Here is a 16,560-nt window from a genome sequence, read left to right as displayed (position 1 = left end):
ATCGATGGCGCAGTCCCATGGCCGGTGTGGAGGAAGCTTGGAGGCGCGTTGCGGGCAGAAGACGTCACTGAAGTGGGCATAATCGGGTGGAATGTCGACGGAGCGCTTATCCACAGGACTTTCGATGGAGGTTGCGTTAATGGAGATGTCTTTGGAGAGAGGAGATCTTGGAGTAGGAAGGTCTGGGAAGCAGCTGTAGAAGCAGTGGTCGCCCCACTTCAGGACTTCGCCCGTGCGCCAGGAGATGGTGGGGTTGTGTTGTTCCAACCATGGACGCCCTAGAACCACGTCAGCGGTGGATTCCTCCAGAACCAGCAGATGGATGTTCTCAGTGTGGAAGATACCCACTTGCAGCTGAAGTGGTCCAGTCATCCGTCGGATCATTCTTCGGCTCAGGGGTTTGCCCGTGATGGAGTGGACCTTGTAAACCTTCGGAGAAGGCGAGGTCTTGAGCCCGAGGTGTCGACAGAGGGCGCCGGAGATGAAATTTCCTGCTGACCCTGAATCGAGGAGCGCCACCACTGAAATAGAAGCATTAGCAGCAGTAAGGTTTACTACAGTAGTGAGTGGTTTCATTTTTTGGATTGAGGGAATGATGGCACTCACCACAGGTCGAGGAGGACGAATTGGGCATGTGGAGATTACATGCCCAGGGGAAGCACAATATAGACATAGATTCAGGGTCAGCCGTCTCTGTCTTTCTGTAGAAGATAAGCGGGAGTTATCCACTTGCATTGGTTCACTTGCTGGTTCTGGGGAGCTGACGGGTTCGAACCGACGGAGGAGTGTGGTGGTTGGTGGCTGGCTCTGGTGCTCTAGGAGGCACGACTGCATACGAGAACCCACGCGGATGGCGAGTTGGATGAAGCGTTCGAGTCCTAGGGAGTCCTCGTATGCAGCGAGATGCAACCGCACGTTGGGCTCCAGCCCTTGTCGAAAGGTGGTGATGAGGGCTTGTTCGTTCCAACCACTGGTTGCGGCTAGCGTTCGAAACTGCAAGGCATAATCATTAACACTCTTATTTCCTTGTTTAAGGTTGTACAATTTCTCACCAGTAGACGAGTCGGTCAGGGGTTTTCCGAAGACTTCTCTGAAGTGAGAGACGAATGCAGGGTATGATTTAACGACAGAGCTTCTTTGAGTCCAGAGAGAATCCGCCCATAGAAGGGCCTTACCTTGCAGTTGTGATATTACAAACGCTATTTTAGCCGTGTCGGTGGGGTAGAGGTGCGGTTGCATCTCCAGAACCAACTCACACTGCAGAAGGAATCCGCTGCATTCCTCCGCCGATCCAGAGTAGGGCGCCGGTTTGGCCATGGGACTGGCGGTGAAGACTGGAGAAGCAACCGTGGCGGTGGAAGCGGAAGCGGCAGCAGCGGTGGGTGCTGGTGATGGTGATGGTGGTTGTGAGGTGAGTGCTCGACGTAAAACGTCCACGAGCTCCTGAAAGGGGTCCTGATGGCTCATGCTGATGCTTAGCTGTTATGGTCCGGTCTTCTGTTATAACAGAGACACCGGAGGCAGGAATAAAAGCAGTTAAGATGTTTATTGAGCAAACAGCAGAGCAAAACGGGTGGTGAATGAAGTGGTGGAAGATCTCAGAGGTGGAATGATAGATAATACTGTCCTTGATGTTGTTGCAGATGAATGAAGAGGGAGACGCTGGGGAAGGCAGATGGAAACACTCACACACACTGGTAGGTAGGCACACGAGGAGACTGGAGACAATGGAGACGAAGGAGATGATGAGGCTGGGTAAGTATCGCCTTGGGAGTCCTTGAGGTAAGTTTACAACTGGTGTAACACAAACGAGACCGGACAGTGAGTGTGTGTGAGTGTGGGGTTTAAGTGCTGGTGTTGATGACTGATGTGATGAGCTTCAGGTGGCGGTGATTAGTACGCTGGTGATTGGGTGCGCGGGTACTGAAGTGAGGTGGAACCTGACGTGTCTGTGACAACAACCACTGTAAATCCTTTATTTTCAATCATATTTTATAGTATAGCATATTTTATATCATTTTTAATTAACATTTAATCTTGTTTAACAAATATTAAAAGTAAAAATTAAACATTTAGAAGTAATTCAAGTAGTTCATGGACTAGTCTCTGTTGTCTGTTTCCACCGTGACGGCGCTGGATCCGATGCCGGAGATGGCTCGCGTTCGGCGGGGGAACTGATATCTTCAGACTGCCGTAGCCGAAATATTCTGTGTCTGACTCCATAACCTGTCCATAAATAATCAGTTTTGATAAGTATTTATATTTTATATCTTTTTGAATAAAATCATAACATTTTTTGCAAGGCATCAGGCATTTCCATCACACGAAAAGACAGACGTGACACTTGTTTAGGTGACTCACATCGTATGTTGCTTTGCATGAAATTAAACGATATACAGAACAATAACGACTTTTTAGATAAAATAAAACTTACACAAACCTGTATTTTACAGAATACATGCATTAATTTGACGGAGCTGCACTGCTCTCCTGAAGAGGGCGCAAAAATTCTGCAATAAATAACTCAACCCCTGGGTCGTTACGTCTGACCCAGGATCTGGGTAACACAAAAACTACCCAAACACTGGGTTGTTACGTCTGACCCAGGATCTGGGTAACACAAAAACTACCCAAACACCGTGTTGTTACGTCTGACCCAGGATCTGAGTAACACAAAAACGACCCAAACACTGGGTTGTTACGTCTGACCCGGGATCTGAGTAACACAAAAACGACCCAAACACTGGGATGTTACATCTGACCCAGGATCTGGGTAACACAAAAACTTCCCAAACACTGGGTTGTTACGTCTGACCCAGGATCTGGGTAACACAAAAACTACCCAAACACTGGGTTGTTACGTCTGACCCGGGATCTGAGTAACACAAAAACGACCCAAACACTGGGTTGTTACGTCTGACCCGGGATCTGAGTAACACAAAAACGACCCAAACACTGGGTTGTTACGTCTGACACAGGATCAGGGTAACACAAAAACTACCCAAACACTGGGTTGTTACGTCTGACACAGGATCAGGGTAACACAAAAACTACCCAAACACTGGGTTGTTACGTCTGACACAGGATCTGGGTAACACAAAAACTACCCAAACACTGGGTTGTTACGTCTGACACAGGATCTGGGTAACACAAAAACTACCCAAACACTGGGTTGTTACGTCTGACACAGGATCTGAGTAACACAAAAACTACCCAAACACTGGGTTGTTACGTCTGACCCAGGATCTGGGTAACACAAAAACTACCCAAATACTGGGTTGTTACGTCTGACCCAGGATCTGGGTAACACAAAAACTACCCAAACACTGGGTTGTTACATCTGACACAGGATCTGAGTAACACAAAAACTACCCAAACACTGGGTTTTTACGTCTGACCCAGGATCTGGGTAACACAAAAACTACCCAAACACTGGGTTGTTACGTCTGACCCGGGATCTGAGTAACACAAAAACGACCCAAACACTGGGTTGTTATGTCTGACCCGGGATCTGAGTAACACAAAAACGACCCAAACACTGGGTTGTTACGTCTGACCCAGGATCTGGGTAACACAACCACTACCCAAACACTGGATTGTTACGTCTGACCCAGGATCAGGGTAACACAACCACTACCCAAACAATGGGTTGTTATGTCTGACACAGGATCTGGGTAACACAAAAACTACTCAAACACTGGGTTGTTACGTCTGACCCAGGATCTGAGTAACACAAAAACTACCCAAACACTGGGTTGTTACGTCTGACCCAGGATCTGAGTAACACAAAAACTACCCAAACACTGGGTTGTTACGTCTGACACAGGATCTGAGTAACACAAAAACTACCCAAACACTGGGTTGTTACGTCTGACCCAGGATCTGGGTAACACAAAAACTACCCAAACACTGGGTTGTTACGTCTGACCCGGGATCTGAGTAACACAAAAACGACCCAAACACTGGGTTGTTACGTCTGACCCGGGATCTGAGTAACACAAAAACGACCCAAACACTGGGTTGTTACGTCTGACACAGGATCTGAGTAACACAAAAAGTACCCAAACACTGGGTTGTTACATCTGACCCAGGATCTGGGTAACACAAAAACGACCCAAACGCCGGGTTGTTACATCTGACCCAGGATCTGGGTAACACAAAAACTACCCAAACACTGGGTTGTTACATCTGACCCGGGATCTGGGTAACACAAAAACTACCCAAACATTGGGTTGTTACGTCTGACCCAGGATCTGGGTAACACAAAAACTACCCAAACACTGGGTTGTTACGTCTGACCCAGGATCTGGGTAACACAAAAACTACCCAAACACTGGGTTGTTACGTCTGACCCAGGATCTGGGTAACACAAAAACTACCCAAACACTGGGTTGTTACGTCTGACCCAGGATCTGGGTAACACAAAAACGACCCAAACACTGGGTTGTTACGTCTGACCCAGGATCTGGGTAACACAACCACTACCCAAACACTGGATTGTTACGTCTGACACAGGATCAGGGTAACACAACCACTACCCAAACACTGGGTTGTTACGTCTGACACAGGATCAGGGTAACACAAAAACTACCCAAACACTGGGTTGTTACGTCTGACCCGGGATCTGAGTAACACAAAAACGACCCAAACACTGGGTTGTTACGTCTGACCCGGGATCTGAGTAACACAAAAACGACCCAAACACTGGGTTGTTACGTCTGACCCGGGATCTGAGTAACACAAAAACGACCCAAACACTGGGTTGTTACGTCTGACACAGGATCTGAGTAACACAAAAACTACCCAAACACTGGGTTGTTACATCTGACCCAGGATCTGGGTAACACAAAAACTACCCAAACGCCGGGTTGTTACATCTGACCCAGGATCTGGGTAACACAAAAACTACCCAAACACTGGGTTGTTACGTCTGACCCAGGATCTGGGTAACACAAAAACTACCCAAACATTGGGTTGTTACATCTGACCCAGGATCTGGGTAACACAACCACTACCCAAACACCGGATTGTTACGTCTGACCCAGGATCTGGGTAACACAAAAACTACCCAAATGCTGGGTTGTTACGTCTGACCCAGGATCTGGGTAACACAAAAACTACCCAAACACTGGGTTGTTACGTCTGACCCGGGATCTGAGTAACACAAAAACTACCCAAACACTGGGTTGTTATGACTGACCCGGGATCTGGGTAACACAAAAACTGCAGTTTTTCCAGTATGAAAGATGAAGATGTCTAAGCATTGTCATATGTGGGTGGTGGTACAAAATTTATGTGCAAAATTAGACGTTTACATTTCATCTCTATTTATTTGTAGACTGTAGACACTCTGGCAACATCAAATCACTATGGCAACATCCTCTGACTTCTGCAACTGTATTTCCTCATTATCTGAGAGATGACCTGACCGTACACTCATTTACATACACTGCAGAAAATCTGAAGAAGGATCAAGACAAAATGCACTCTTAAAACAAGTACTCAGATTTACAAAATGCAAGACAATAGGCATCATGAAATTAGTTTCAAGAACTCAGTCTGAGCAGATTTGATGTAAAATGAAAATTATTATTATTAACAATAATGAAAGTACTATTATTTTTAAAGTTATTATTTGTACTAATAATGTTTCTCATTGCACACAGCAAAACTACACATGTGCAGTTTTTGGCATGCCAATAAAGCATCACAATATTTAACACATCACAGTATTCCTCATTTAAATAATTCATACGCAGAATAAAGGGGCGGGGCCCGGTTGAGTTAGTAAGTAGTTATGGTAAGGGGCAGGACATTTCCCAAACACCAATCACAACACACTGGTCCAGCCGACCAATCAGAGCACATTGTGCTTTTCAGAAGGCGGAGCAATTAATCAGAGCGTTACTGACAGACTGGGAAGAGAGGAGCTGCACCAATGGAGAATATGAGGAAAATAATCAACATTCAAGCATGAAAACCTGCTCTAGTAGAGCACAAAAATAACTTTAAAAGGGGCATAATAGGTCCTCTTTAAAGATGCTGATTAAAAAAAATGAAGAACAGTTTTTCGTGTAGTGTTGTCAGCATTAATTTTCTTTTATTAAATTCTCTCTCTCTCTCTTCACCTTCAGTATTTGACGCGGTGTTTTCCATCCTGGTTGTTCCTCCTGTTTTCTTGTCATCTTGTTTCCCTGGTAAACTGTGTCTCACGCTGTGACAGGTTCTCTAATGAGACTCACACACTAACGAGCCTCATTCTGCACCAGAATATTAATTCTCTCAGAAAACCTACTATAATTATACACACAACAGCAGTGTAACAAAATTCCTGCTTAGCCGTTTTAACATCTGCATGTATTATTACTTTCAAAGAAATTACATTTCCTGTGCAGTATAAAATGATGACATTTATGAATGCATTTAAATGAGTTATATGTTTTTTTTTTCTCCACTCCAGCAACAAACGAGTTTAAATGGTGGATGTGTTTGACATCAAATACATGCATATTGCAAATGACTGTATATACTGTATACTCCCTACAAATGAAAGAAGTTGTGAAGCAGTATGCAGTGATTTGTTGTTGTAAAATGGCCTCATTCAATTGCATGCTTAATTCAGTGGGTGGCTTCTAGTTATTATCTCACAAACAAGTAGTTATTTGTCATCTTTATTCAGTTATGTGTAACTTTTGGCGGTCTGATCACCTAATGAGTCAATTAGAGGGATGCTAGTCAAGTGCATTGCATTGTGGGATGTAATATTGTGCATATTGCATACAGAAACACTTGCATACTATGTGCAGTATTCATGCTATATACACTGGGAAAAAATATCTAAACATTCTTAGATAAAAATGCATTTACTTGAGAAGTGAAATGGCTGAAGATATTAATTGTATGAAAAATATATAAAAATTAATTGAGTTTATGCTTAAAACAAGATAATAATTTTAGTTTATTTTTTCTGACACCATTCTTATTTTAAGCATTAACTTCATTTTAATATTTATTTATTTTTTTAGAAAACAAGACTTCATATCTTAAGTAATTTTGCATCTCAAGTAAATGTATCTTAATTTAAGAATTCTTACATATTTGTACTAGAAAACAAGACAAAAATACTGAGTAAGAAATATATATATATATATTTTTTTTTTTTTTTGCAGTGTATTGTAAAAATAGGTCAAGTTTTGTGCTAATTTGCTGTTTTGAACATATCTGTTGTGATAGAGAGCTCAATCTGTCTGTGTTTTTGTGTTAGTACATCAATAATGTGTCCAGTCTTGTTCCTTCAGTAACTCTAAACAGAAGTAGAGCAGAACATATGAATCAAGCACTCGTAAACACATCTTCTTTAAGCCTTTCACCTGATTACTCTCAGTGATATCCATCACCTGTCGTCTGTTCTGAGATCAGGTAAAATAAATAGTATTTCCCCGGTTCTGGCCGTCTATCTCTCATCCGGCGCTGAGCTAATGGGCCGTTGAGTCTATATGCATTTGAGCTTATTCCTCTATCGTTCAGTCGGTCCGGTGAAGCCTCTTCTGTAAATACGAGTGGGCTAATTTGATGCCGACACACGTATTTTACACTCTGAGGAACATGACGTGAAATTAAACGCAGAACAGACATATGCCTCTCAGGGAAGTGAAATGCATTACAAAGTCATTTTGATTTTTAAAAACCGCAGCTGGATTGAAATACGATGATGGTTTTGCTCATGTGTCAGCGAATGCTAAAACTCCTCCTGATGATCTGATGAGATGCTCTGGTTAGTCTGCACACATTCAAGGTTTTACTATTCATTTTTGTAACTTGTTTTGCATCATTTGGGCCTTTTGGGCCCATCATGATTTTGCTCCTAATTTTCATGTTTTGGGGAAGAATGTCTCAGCACAGAGAGAATTTTAACCCTTGTAAAGCCTGACGTAAAATTATAGTCATTAATGGAACAGTTTTTAGACAAACATATAAGAAAAAAAGTTTGCATATGTGTTTTTTGGTTGAGCATCACATTTGATCAGGCTTTTATGCCTCATATAGTATGATGTAGTGAGAATATGGAGCTCATACTCAAGGAGGAAAAGCTTTTATTCTGAGGCTCAAACTGAGCAAAATACACAATATACAATGTGGTGCAGATGCTGATATTTGGGCCTTTTGGGTAATGAAGTTACTCTTAGCTAAGAATCACTTTTTATGTCATTTTATATCATTATTTCAAGTTGTACAGAAGCAGCTCAGGTTTATTTGATTATCCAGACATAATGTTTTAGAAAAATCATGAGTATCAAATATAGGCTTTTGAGGAAAGTTTATTTGTTCATCTTTTAATCATCATTGTTGCATTGCATTACATGTTTTAAAACTACAGATCTTTGATCATAAATCTAAATCTAATGATATTAATATGCATTTTAATGTAATTTAATGTAAGCATCAGAATTTCATATTAATATCAGCATTTGCACCAATTGCATTTGCATATTTTTTATGTAAAAATAAAATTGAGCTGTTTTTTCCTCCCTATTCTCACTATTTGAACCATAAAAGCCTGATGTATCATATATGATACTCAACGAAAAAACAAACAAATGTATGCAAAATATTTTGTGTAAAGGTTTTCAATAAAAATATATACTTTTCTGACTATTAATATTGCTATTTATGAATTACTATTTAATGGTCAGCTTTTGCAAGGAGGAAATGTCTTTTATAGGTTGTATTTTTTCAACTATTTTGCACCATTATTTATTCTAAATGATTTATCGATGCACATCGCTATTGTGTTAAATTTGTGTTCCTTGTAATCTTGAATCAGAAAATCTTCCCCTCCCTCTTGCAGCTTCTCTTCTCTGATGATGAGGGCGGGGCAACCTGTCACTCACATGAGATCCACCAATAGCAAACCACAACCATCCAATCAATTCCCCACAGACAAAATCAAGCCCCGCCCCACATTTGTTCTTGTTCCAGAAGCATTTTACTCAAATATACAGCACAATAGAGAATTGCAACTTTACAACTGGCTGTTTATGCTGTATGTAAATGAAGACGTGTTCACAAACTCTTTCTCTCTCGTTCAGCAGGTGAGTCTTTCGCTCTGAGCTGTGATGCTCTTCATGGATTGTAAGATGGTGGATGCTCTTCGTGGCCGGAGGAGGTTGCGGGTGTCTGTCTTTAAGCCGCCCTGTTCGTTCTGGTTTCTGCTGCTGTTCGGTGTCGGAGGACTCGTTCTCTTCATCCACCTGCAGGATCTGTCTGATATGGTGCTACAACAGTCTCCAGGTAAGAAGAAACGGACGATTATGATCAACCATCAACATGTAGAGTGAATTCAGATTGGGATACGTCATGTGTGCCGTTCGTTCCCAAGCTCATGGAGAAGTTGATGGTTTATTGCTTGTGTTTTTTCTAATGGATGTGGTTTGTGGGTTTTATTTATAAGCTTGCACACAGGGTCCAAAAGGTTCTTTTTGCAAGATCAGTGAATTGAGAAAATAGCACCGTTAAAAAACAATAAAACTTGCATTAGAAATACATATATTTTTGTCAGAATAAGTTCTCTTGTTGTTTTGTCCTGCTGATTTGTGGCAAACAGCACAAGCTCTGTGTCACTCGTTCACCAGCCAGTGTCTCTGCACAACACCATCTGTCACAGAAACATCCACAACCATCATGATTTTGCTCCTAATTTTCATGTTTTGGGGAAGAATGTCTCTTCACAGAGAGAATTTTAACCCTTGTAAAGCCTGACGTAAAATTATAGTCATTAATGGAACAGTTTATTGAACCTTTAGATCTTTAAAATATAAAAAAAGAAAGTTTGCATATGTGTTTTTTTATTGAGCATCATATTTGATCAGGCTTTTATGCCTCATATAGTATGATGTAGTGAGAATATGGAGCTCATACTCAAGGAACTGGCTCAAACTGAGCAAAATACACAATATACAATACACAGATGCTGATATTAATATTCTGTATAATATAAGACTTTTACTTGCTAAAAAATTATGAACTATCAATCAGACGAAGTCGAAGCAAAAACACGCCGTTTTTGTGTGTGTCCCTTTAAATGCAAATGAGCTGCTGCTCCCGCCCCCTTTACAGAAGAGGGCGGAGCTTTAACAGCTCAACAACAACAAAGCTGGAGAATCTCACGCAGTAAAATGAGGAAAGTGTTCAGCCTTACATTGTCGACACTGATGGAGAGACTCAGGAAGAAGTTACAACTTTTAGACGTTTCTGAATGGTTAGTGGATAAATTGATGTAGTTGCTGTGGAACTGATTCAACTCATCCACTAGTTGTCATGTTAATCTTTTGTGCAAATCCAGTGGTGCTTAAACAAGTGTTTATTTGGGATCCTGCTTTTATATGGCCGACTTCAGTGTTGGCAAGAGGCTTTAGATGCACATGGGGTCAGAAACACATCTAGCCATTAAAACAGACTACAGGATAATTATTCAGATATGAATACGATGCATTAGAATACTTGAGTCAGTTTGTGTGTATTTGTGTTCATTTTGGTAAAGAGCAACTAATTGTAAAGGTGTGTAATCTTATCCTGTCCTATATTTTTGCATCACTTGTTAGACTTGTTTGCTAACTTTTGAGTGGTAGAGACAAATCCCAGTAAAAGCACAGCATGATAAATCTTGGCTCCCGGTGATGATGTGTACCGCGGGGAACGGCTGTGATCATTACCGCAGGACTGGTTTCAGGCGGCACAAGGACACGCTGCAAACACCTGCTGTACGCAACCGTGTTGTGCTTCCAAAATGATGAAAACAAAAACACAGTTATGAACAAACACAGGCTGTGGATGAGCTAGACAGGCTCTCTAACAGAGACTCTCATGAATCTCAACAGCTCTGCATTTTGACTTTTTGTTTATAAAACTCTTTTTAGGCAAATTCACTATTTTTACTAGAGCTACCAAAAGAATAATCATGATGAATCTTGTGATTTGTGGTTTATATTACAAACCAGATTTCAAAAAAGTTGGGACACTGTACAGATTGTGAATAAAAAAGGAATGCAATAATTTACAAATCTCATAAACTTATATTTTATTCACAATAGAATATAGATAACATATCAAATGTTGAAAGTGAGACATTTTGAAATGTCATGCCAAATATTGTCTCATTTTGGATTTCATGAGAGCTACACATTCCAAAAAAGTTGGGACGGGTAGCAATAAGAGGCCGGAAAAGTTAAATGTACACATAAGGAACAGCTGGAGGACCAATTTGCAATTTATTAGGTCAATTGGCAACATGATTGGGTATAAAAAGAGCCTCTCAGAGTGGCAGTGTCTCTCAGAAGTCAAGATGGGCAGAGGATCACCAATTCCCCCAATGCTGCGGCCAAAAATAGTGGAGCAATATCAGAAAGGAGTTTCTCAGAGAAAAATTGCAAAGAGTTTGAAGTTATCATCATCTACAGTGTATAATATCATCCAAAGATTCAGAGAATCTGGAACAATCTCTGTGCGTAAGGGTCAAGGCCGGAAAACCATACTAGATGCCCGTGATCTCCGGGCCCATAGACGGCACTGCATCACATACAGGAATGCTACTGTAATGGAAATCACAACATGGGCTCAGGAATACTTCCAGAAAACATTGTCGTGAACACAATCCACCGTGCCATTCGCCGCTGCTGGCTAAATCCCTACAGGTCAAAAAAGAAGCCATATCTAAACATGATCCAGAAGCGCAGGCGTTTTCTCTGGGCCAAGGCTCATTTAAAATGGACTGTGGCAAAGTGGAAAACTATTCTGTGGTCAGACTAATCAAAATTTGAAGTTCTTTTTGGAAAACTGGGACGCCATGTCATTCGGACTAAAGAGGACAAGGACAACCCAAGTTGTTATCAGCGCTCAGTTCAGAAGCCTGCATCTCTGATGGTATGGGGTTGCATGAGTGCATGTGGCATGGGCAGCTTACACATCTGGAAAGGCACCATCAATGCTGAAAGGTATATCCAAGTTCTAGAACAACACATGCTCCCATCCAGACGTCGTCTCTTTCAGGGAAGACCTTGCATTTTCCAACATGACAATGCCAGACCACATACTGCATCAATTACAACATCATGGCTGCGTAGAAGAAGGATCCGGGGACTGAAATGGCCAGCCTGCAGTCCAGATCTTTCACCCATAGAAAACATTTGGCGCATCATAAAGAGGAAGATGCGACAAAGAAGACCTAAGACAGTTGAGCAACTAGAAGCCTGTATTAGACAAGAATGGGACAACATTCCTATTCCTAAACTTGAGCAACTTGTCTCCTCAGTCCCCAGACGTTTGCAGACTGTTATAAAAAGAAGAGGGGATGCCACACAGTGGGAAACATGGCCTTGTCCCAACTTTTTTGAGATGTGTTGATGCCATGAAATTTAAAATCAACTTATTTTTCCCTTAAAATGATACATTTTCTCAGTTTAAACATTTGATATGTCATCTATGTTGTATTCTGAATAAAATATTGAAATTTGAAACTTCCTCATCATTGCATTCTGTTTTTATTCACAATTTGTACAGTGTCCCAACTTTTTTGGAATTGGGTTTGTACTGTTCTGAATAGAATATGTTTCCCCTTCAGAAGTGAAACAAAACGGACCCAAATGAGTCACCAGTTGACATTTAGTAAGAGATTTTATATCCGTTTAATTTCATATCTTTTTAGGAGAAACAACCGAAATGAAAGATCTCATGTTTCTTTTATACGAGGGTATTTTTGTCAGTTTTTAGTAATCACAGAACTGAATGAAGTGGTTACGGTGTCACATTAGGCAACTGTGTTTGCTGTGATAAATATATTTAGCAGTGTTAACATAGTTAATTAATCTTTGGCAGCCATTATTGTTGTCCTCGTATACGCTGGTCATGGGACTTCTGCGCGATTTAATTTGCCTTATTTGTTTTCCCTCAGAGACACAAACAGAAAAGGCATTTTCTTTGATACTATTTTCAAACTAAACACATTTTTCAATAAAGAAAGAAAAAAGGATTATCCTGAAGTGCTCAGAGGACTGTAAAGCCGCTCTCAGGCGGAGCTCAGGAACGCCGCAGCCTTTCTGCTGGTGAACTGGATCAGATGGAGGGAATGAAGGTTGCATAAAAGCGTTCCAGCTGAACTTCAGCATCTTTAGTGTTTCCTGAACACTCACTCGTCTGTGCTGAGGATCTGCTGCTCTTTACAGATGTGCTGCAGAAGACACCTGTAAACTGTAGTTCAACAAGCTGCAAATATCCATGTCAGTTTACATTCTGAGGTAGCACGGGAGTAAAACTACTGCTCTATTTTGAAAAATAAACTTTGGAGGTGGGCTCATTTGTTTGTGAGAGTCTATTTTATACTATCATATACAGTTTTACAACATAAACGGTGCTCATCATTTCATGAGCGATGATGTAGAGCAGATCGTTCAGGTGAAATCTGATGTAAACAATGGATAGTATATCAATATTTTATGGATTTATTGCTTTTGTCAACAAAAAGTGGACATTTTACCAAAGTGTAATGGATTGGATTCATCTTGCGATCGCTATTTCATAACAAAAGTATGAAGTCCCATTTTGATTTTGCGTGTTTTCATTTGCACTCCTGACACTGTAGATTGACATTAAACTTTTAGACCTTTTAAATAGTGCTGTCAATCGATTAATAAAAAATGTATTAATCACAATTTTTTCCGCAATTAATTGTAATTAAAAACATTCGTTTTTAATATTTTTATATTGTAAGAATTTAACAGTTACTCTCCAAATTAATGTAGATTCAACTTAAAGACAGTATATTTAAAATATTTGTTCAATGGTATCTTTTTATGAATGAAGGCCAGCATCACTGATAATAATACTGGAACTGATGTCTTTATGAAAATGTTTTTTTTTTTTTTAACATTATAGACATTCTACATTACAGTATAACTGAAAGAGATCAATTTCAACGTTTATTAGGTTTTAACAACTTTTAATTTAAGTGAACTTTACATAAACTCATTATATACTCCTTAATTGAATAAAGTTATCAAACACTTTACAGTCTTCACTGCATAAATGATAAATTAAATATAGATTAATACTTATTAAACCTACATTTTTCTCTGTTGCCTTCTTTGATTAAAGGACATCACAGCAACTAGTTTATTAGGCTGCTGTCACTTTAAGAGCTGCCGCTGCTGAACATGACGCGGATCTGACGCGCATCTCCTTTTCTCACAACCTTTTTAAGTTCATTTAAGATGATATTTAAGACTGTTCTTATGAGAATACTCGACAAAAGGGGCATTTTGGCATAAATCTGTGTTATTGTTTGTTCAAGCATAAAAGAGAACGATACTGGTGCGCGTCTTTCTGTGCACACGAGTCATCTGTGTCACATGACACGACATTCACAGACAGCGCGTTCTTGTTTGTCTTGTGGTGCTTTAATGGTTTAAAAGCATTTGCGTGAATAAGAGCGTGATCAAGTAATGTAACACTAACCAAATTATGACGAAAAAAATGAATGCTGTGTTAATTGCATTAAATATTTTTAGTGCATTAAACTGAAATAATTAATCACATGCATTAACTTATTAATTTTGACAGCACTATTATATATATATATATATATATATATATATATATATGGGGCCCAGGACAGAACCTTGAGGTACACCAAAATATATATACAGTTGCAAGAAAAAGTATGTGAACCACTTGCAGAATCTGTGAAAATGTGAAAAATTAACAAAATAAGAGAGATCATACAAAAAGCATGTTATTTTTTATTTAGTATTGTCCTGAGTAAGATATTTTATAAAAGATGTTTACATATAATCCACAAGACAACAAAATAGCTGAATTTATTAAAATAACCGCGTTCATACAGTAAGTATGTGAAGCATTGATTCTCAATACTGTGTGTGTTTGAGTTTGAGTCCCTCAGTTGTCCTCAGTGTGAAAAGATGAATCTCAGAATCATTCAGTCACTGCTGGAAAGGGTTCAAATATGCAAAAAATGCTTGAAAACTGATGATTTTTTTGTCTAGTGGATTAAACATCTTTTATGTAAAATATCTTACTCAGGACAGTACTAAATAAAAAATAACATGCATTTTGTATTATCTCCTTTATTTTTATTTTTTTAATTATACACATTTTCACAGATTCTGCAAGTGGTTCACATACTTTTCTTGCAGCTGTATATATATGGGGCCCAGGACAGAACCTTGAGGTACACCAATACATAAATATATATATATATATATATATATGTCCTGGGCCCTCTAATTTTCCCTTTGACAAATAATCAGATGCTATGCATTAAATTTCCACTGTTATGCTGATGACATACAGATTTATTTTAGCTTTGGCTGGAGGCAAATCACCTTAAATTTAGCTCAGATAAAGCTGTATTTACTGATTGCTTCTAAATCGCTTGCGACTAAACTATCTGGCTATCTCATAGATTTGGATGTTGACCTGATTATGCCCTCTACAACAATTTGAAATCTCAATGTTCTTCTAGATTCCACTCTTTCATTTCATGCTCACATTGGTAAATTGCAAAGACATCTTTTTTCCACCTACATAATATCTCTTGTATTTGATCCTTTCTTAGTCAGCAGGATGCACAGACAGCACATTCTCGTTTGTCTTGTGGCACTTTGAAAGCATTTGCGTGAATAAGAGCGTGATCATATAATGTAACACTAGCCAAATTATGACGCATTAATTGCTCATAGTGCCATTATGTGTAGCATTTTTGCCAGATTTCGTTTGTTTGGCTCATTGTACTAAAACACGCAGCATCAGTGCAGAGAGCAAAGCTTTTACTCTCATTGTTTCCGCTCATCTCCCACTCAAATAATTGTTTAAGGACAATCAAGGAATCGCCATGGGAGTACCGTAGCCGACGGCAGAGAGAAATTACCAGCAAAAATTGGGAGCAGGGAGTGTTTCCTGTACATTGAGGGTTAAGAGCGATTTCTCAGCCTCAGCAGGACACGCCACACTCACAAAGAGGAGTCGCGGCCTTTTGAAGTGCACAGAGATGTTTCATTGCTGCGAATTGCTTTCATTGAACTTCATTCTTCCAGCGCTCGGATTCATCTCCTCCAATAGCCGTGCCGACAAAACACAGCCTCCCCGGCCTCATAAGGTCAAATGCTTTCTCTAACAGCTCTGTTAGCGAGAGAGCCGCTCTTGAGGGACGGATCGTGCGCCGCTAATCAGGAGTGCCGGCTCTTCTGCGCCGCTCAGGTGTCGAGATCAACTGCAGCCAATCAGAATCCACTCCACTTCAGCGCTGAATGAGATTGCTTTTATGCAGGCGCTGCCGTGGACCTCATGAGATCCGGGGAGTACAATAACATCAGCCGTCTAAACACAACAGTCCTGAGAGACGCAGAGAGATTACAACCGCATCTCTGGACGAATCTGGACGAATTACGGGACTTAATTAAAGGAAAAGTACTGAAGTCACATGACAGCTGTGTGTGAGGAACAGATCTATCTATCTATCTCTCTATCTATCTACTTGTCTGTTGATCGATT

The 16,560-nt window shown here is 40.2% G+C and overlaps 1 protein-coding gene across 1 annotated transcript in view; it reads left to right on the top strand.

Moving 5' to 3' along the window:
* Positions 1-8,999: 8,999 nt before the first annotated feature.
* chst8 (carbohydrate (N-acetylgalactosamine 4-0) sulfotransferase 8) overlaps positions 9,000-16,560 on the top strand; it is a 156,676-nt gene continuing 149,115 nt past the window's right edge. Inside the window, exon 1 of the mRNA XM_067390655.1 lies at positions 9,000-9,291. Within this exon, the coding sequence (XP_067246756.1) occupies positions 9,117-9,291 (175 nt within the window). The 5' untranslated portion in view covers positions 9,000-9,116. The remainder of the gene's footprint in view (positions 9,292-16,560) is intronic.

This window comes from Chanodichthys erythropterus, chromosome 7 (assembly GCF_024489055.1).
Source record: "Chanodichthys erythropterus isolate Z2021 chromosome 7, ASM2448905v1, whole genome shotgun sequence".
NCBI lineage: Eukaryota > Metazoa > Chordata > Actinopteri > Cypriniformes > Xenocyprididae > Chanodichthys > Chanodichthys erythropterus.
This window is presented reverse-complemented; position numbering and strand designations above follow the sequence as displayed.